Source organism: Austrofundulus limnaeus, unplaced genomic scaffold, assembly GCF_001266775.1.
Source record: "Austrofundulus limnaeus strain Quisiro unplaced genomic scaffold, Austrofundulus_limnaeus-1.0 Scaffold542, whole genome shotgun sequence".
NCBI classification, from domain to species: Eukaryota; Metazoa; Chordata; class Actinopteri; order Cyprinodontiformes; family Rivulidae; genus Austrofundulus; species Austrofundulus limnaeus.
In genome coordinates this window covers 201,775-206,255 of record NW_013952944.1, presented here as the reverse complement: position 1 = coordinate 206,255, position 4,481 = coordinate 201,775, and the positions used below count along the sequence as shown (strand labels likewise).

Below are 4,481 nucleotides of genomic sequence, written 5' to 3'. Positions count from 1 at the left end.
GGTGTACGCCATTTTCACCTTTTGGCCGTATGTTCAGTTTTATTATGGTTTCCACACAATTCTTTATAAATCTGACCCCAGGTCTTTACCAGGTTCTAAATCTACTCAAGTCTAACTTCAAGTGAACAAAAACACAACTGACTTCAAAATGCAGAAGTGTGTGAAAAGCTGGATTAATCTTCTGACCCAGCAACTTGTTGAACCTCCTTCAGCAGAACTCTCAGTGGCTTTCTGTATGACTTCAGTCTCTCATGGTTGTGGAGGGATTCTGACCCACTCTTCTTTTCAACGTTGCTTCAGTTCATTGAAGTTTCAGCTCTGGTCTCTGAAGGTCCCTCCATCAGATTCAGGCTCTGAATTCTGACTGGACGATTGCAGCACCTTGATTCTTCTCTTTTCGACCCGTTCTGTTGTCATTTAGCTGCTGTGTTTGGACCATTGTTCTGTTCTGTTGGACCCAGTTTGGTACAAACTTCAGTTGTCCGACAGTTGGACTCACATCGAACTAGGATCATAAAATCTGAGAAGTTTCTGGTCCATTCAATGAATACACAGAGCCCAAACCATCAGCCCTCCACCACCGTGCTGACAGCTGGGAGGGGCTTTTTGCTGCAGAGAATTCTGGATAAACATCTGTCCTTAGGTTCAATCTGTCTAAAGGACATTGTTCCAGAAGTCTTTGGTTCATTCAGATGGAACTTTAAAAACACTAGTGGTGCTGCCATGTTGGTTTTAAAGACAAGAGGTTTGTTTCATTCAGCCATTCTAAACAAGGCATGACCTTTGTCATTTTTTTTAAATGAGGAGCGTAGAGCCTGAGATGGAGCTTGTTTTTCTGAGCATTGCACGGTCTGACCTTCAGGGTGAAGACTGTCAGTTGTCAGCAGGTTGTTTAACTCAATTTTCCTTTTGTGTATTTCAAGCTGTTGTTAAAGGTAGCGCAACTGTGTTTGCTGCATGACCGGTGTCACCTGTTCCCCCATGTTTGCCTTGTATGTCTTCTTGAATGGCTGTTTCTTAACTTCCCCCACCCCTCTTCCCTGAATGTACAGCACCTTGGGAATTTATTTCTGTGAAAGGCAATATATAAATAAAACTTTACTTTGTCTTAAATGTTTCAGTGATTTAAAGTTTTCTTGAGAATAATCTTTGTTTGGAAATGACCTTTGACTCTTTTCAGATTGATGAGCAGGTTGTTGCTTGTATCTTTCCTTCCTGGTGTATTAATTTATGTTAATTTAATGTGTTGAATTGTATTAACACACACCTGTATGTTTCAGAGCAGCAAACTGTGTATTTTGGCCAGCAGCACCTAGTTGCTAGTTTTCTTGCTAAATGCTATGGCAGCAGCAAGAGTAGACTAGTTTTTCCACACTCAGTTTTTCCATTTTGACTGTGCTTTTGTTTAATGAATAAGGAAAAAAGTAGAATTTGTTGTGGGCTTTTGAACACTTGAGATTAGATTTGATTAATTTTAGAACCTGGTAAAACCTCCGTTAGAAATAGTTACGGTAGGTTATAATTCTCTTTCATCTTTATAGTCAAAAGACGGGAAGTTTGAGAAACAGGGCAGCAGAATCTAAAGCATTCAATTTTTACATGTATTGTTTGTTTGTTTTTAGTTAACTTACATTTTTGTCGCACAGGTATGAGGTCAACAAAATGAACAAACCCTGCAAAATGCAAACAGTTAACTTGACAAAAACTGTTGAAGTTTTGTACGTTGGATAAATGATGTTGATCCTACCTGAAAGCTGTTCAGCACAACAAAGGTGTAGTTGATGACATTAGCCAGGACTCCACTTGTGAGGTCTATAATCATTATAGCTAATCCAAAAATCCATGTGATGCCAAAGATTGGAGTCAGAAGAATGACTGATCTCAAAACCGTTTTGGCAGCTGCTTTCTCTGTTTCTTGTGCTGTGTCTGCATTCTGATGGTGGCTTAAAAGCTTCATAATAACCACCAGCATGGAGAACACGTTGACAAAAACAATCACACTAAGCGGAATGATGAACGTAAAAATGGAGCCCTGGAGGAGTCCTGTGTAAACCAACCAGCAGGTTTCTCGTGAGTAGTACACACCTTCACCTCCAGCATTGTTGGTAAGAAATGTGACAAAGACAATAATCAAGGGACAACCATAGCCCAGGACTAAGGAGAACCGCAGGTAGTTAGTCTTGCTCACTTTATGGAACAAGAAAACAGCTTGATGAAGCAGTGTGGTGCTAAGACACAACATCCAGAAGAACATAGCCAGATAACAGAAGTGCTTCAGCACTGCTGATGTTCTACACCAGACCTCTGTGATGCTCGTTGATTCAGACGATGCTAAAAAACAGGCGTCAGCGACCAGCAAACACAGAGAGATGTTCACGTGGGCAGTATGCCGTAAATGCAAAGTGTTTGTCTTAACTACATCTTTCCAGACAATGAATTCTATCAAAAGGCTGATAAAGAGCGACAGGACTGATACTCCTAGGCCAACATAGGTTATCTCATCTAAAAATGGGACTTTCAGGGGCTCTTTAGACATTAGAATAGCAAACGAGGAGAGATGGTGGCAGATGCAGCGCTTCTGGTTGTCAGGGCCAGCCCAATGGCACCCGTTTGATGACCAATCTGATTCATTACTGTCCCGGAACACACACCTTATTTCAACATTACGTGGCCTGTCTTTGAGTAGCCTGAAGTCAATAGTAATGTCCTGCTTTGGATCATTTTCTTCTGTAGTTGCTGACACAACAATACTGTTGGGCTCTGTGGTGTTATCACTGCTGGACAAATACGTCTGCAGATATTTGAATCCGGCCAGTTTCACTGTACTCGAACTTTGAAGAGAAATAGTAACATTGAAAACTGTGTTGTTGCACGAGTCATTTCTGCATGCAACCACTTCTATATTTGCCTTTTTAATGATATCAGATATGTTTGCTTTTTTAACTAATTCCTCAACTGAACTCAAATATGTATCAGCCATGGAAAAATTTGTGTCAGGAGTTGTTGAGTTCCAAGAGCTTTGAAGAGTTTCATTCAGCAGATTACTGGATGAGCTCAGGAAGTTCTGAAAATAGAAAAATAAAAGAAATTATACCTCTGAAGGAAATTTTATAAATGAATGTTACATGCAATATTGTATTTTTACACTTTCTGATCTTTGCAGTCTTAAAAAACAGAATGGGTTGGTGTGTGTGTTCTCCTGTGTTCTGTCTGCAGCCTAAAATGGGTTTTGTTCTACGTCTGAATTAAAAGTTACCACCTTCAGGGGTGTAACCAGGAAGAGCCTGAAGAGGTGATGAGGTTGAATCATTAAGTTATGGTAGAAGTTTAGTTTGGCAGAGTCTCTCTGTTAGATCAGCTTGGGTCAGCTGGGCTGCTGAGAGGGTTTGTTGTGTTTTTTCATGATACAAGCTCAAGGTTGGATACAAGGATACAAGCTTGCGACTTTTGCTGTTGTGTTGTGGTTTTTGTTATCATGTTGTGACATTTGCTATTGTGTTGTGACTTTTGCTGTCGTGTTGTAGTTTTTGCTATCGTGTTGTGGTTTTTGCTATCTTGTTGTGTTTTTTGTTTTTGTGTTGTGACTTTTGCTATTGTGTTGTAGTTTTTGCTGTCGTGTTGTGGTTTTTGTTGTCGTGTTGTAGTTTTTGCTGTCGTGTTGTGGTTTTTGTTGTTGTGTTGTAGTTTTTGCTGTCGTGTTGTGGTTTTTGCTGTTGTGTTGTGGTTTTTGCTGTCGTGTTGTGGTTTTTGTTGTTGTGTTGTAGTTTTTGCTGTCATGTTTTGGTTTTTGCTGTCGTGTTGTGGTTTTTGCTGTCTTGTGGTTTTTGCTGTCGTGTTGTGGTTTTTGTTGTTGTGTTGTAGTTTTTGCTGTCGTGTTTTGGTTTTTGCTGTCGTGTTGTGGTTTTTGTTGTTGTGTTGTAGTTTTTGCTGTCGTGTTTTGGTTTTTGCTGTCATGTTGTGGTTTTTGTTGTTGTGTTGTAGTTTTTGCTGTCGTGTTGTGGTTTTTGCTATCATGTAGTGGTTTTTGCTACCGTGTTGTCTTTTTTGCTATCGTGTTGTGGTTTTTGCTTTTGTGTTGTGACTTTTGCTGTCGTGTTGTGGTTTTTGCTGTCGTGTTGTGGTTTTTGCTGTTGTGTTGTAGTTTTTGCTGTCGTGTTGTGGTTTTTGCTATCGTGTTGTGGTTTTTGCTGTTGTGTTGTAGTTTTTGCTGTCGTGTTGTGGTTTTTGCTATCTTGTTGTGGTTTTTGCTGTCGTGTTGTAGTTTTTGCTGTCGTGTTGTGGTTTTTGCTGTCGTGTTGTGGTTTTTGCTGTCGTGTTGTAGTTTTTGCTATTGTGTTGTGGTTTTTGCTATCTTGTTGTGGTTTTTGCTATCGTGTTGTGGTTTTTGTTTTTGTGTTGTGACTTTTGCTATTGTGTTGTGGTTTTTGCTGTCGTGTTGTGGTTTTTGCTGTCGTGTTGTGGTTTTTGGTTGTTGTGTTGTA

The 4,481-nt window shown here is 40.0% G+C and overlaps 1 protein-coding gene across 1 annotated transcript in view; it reads right to left on the bottom strand.

Moving 5' to 3' along the window:
* Positions 1–4,481, bottom strand: part of adgrf3a (adhesion G protein-coupled receptor F3a) — an 11,460-nt gene that overhangs the window by 1,077 nt on the left and 5,902 nt on the right. Inside the window, exons 5-6 of the mRNA XM_014026320.1 lie at positions 1,748–3,064; positions 1,632–1,673 (exon numbers count right to left, since the gene is read on the bottom strand). Of these exons, the coding sequence (XP_013881774.1) occupies positions 1,632–1,673; positions 1,748–3,064 (1,359 nt within the window). The remainder of the gene's footprint in view (positions 1–1,631; positions 1,674–1,747; positions 3,065–4,481) is intronic.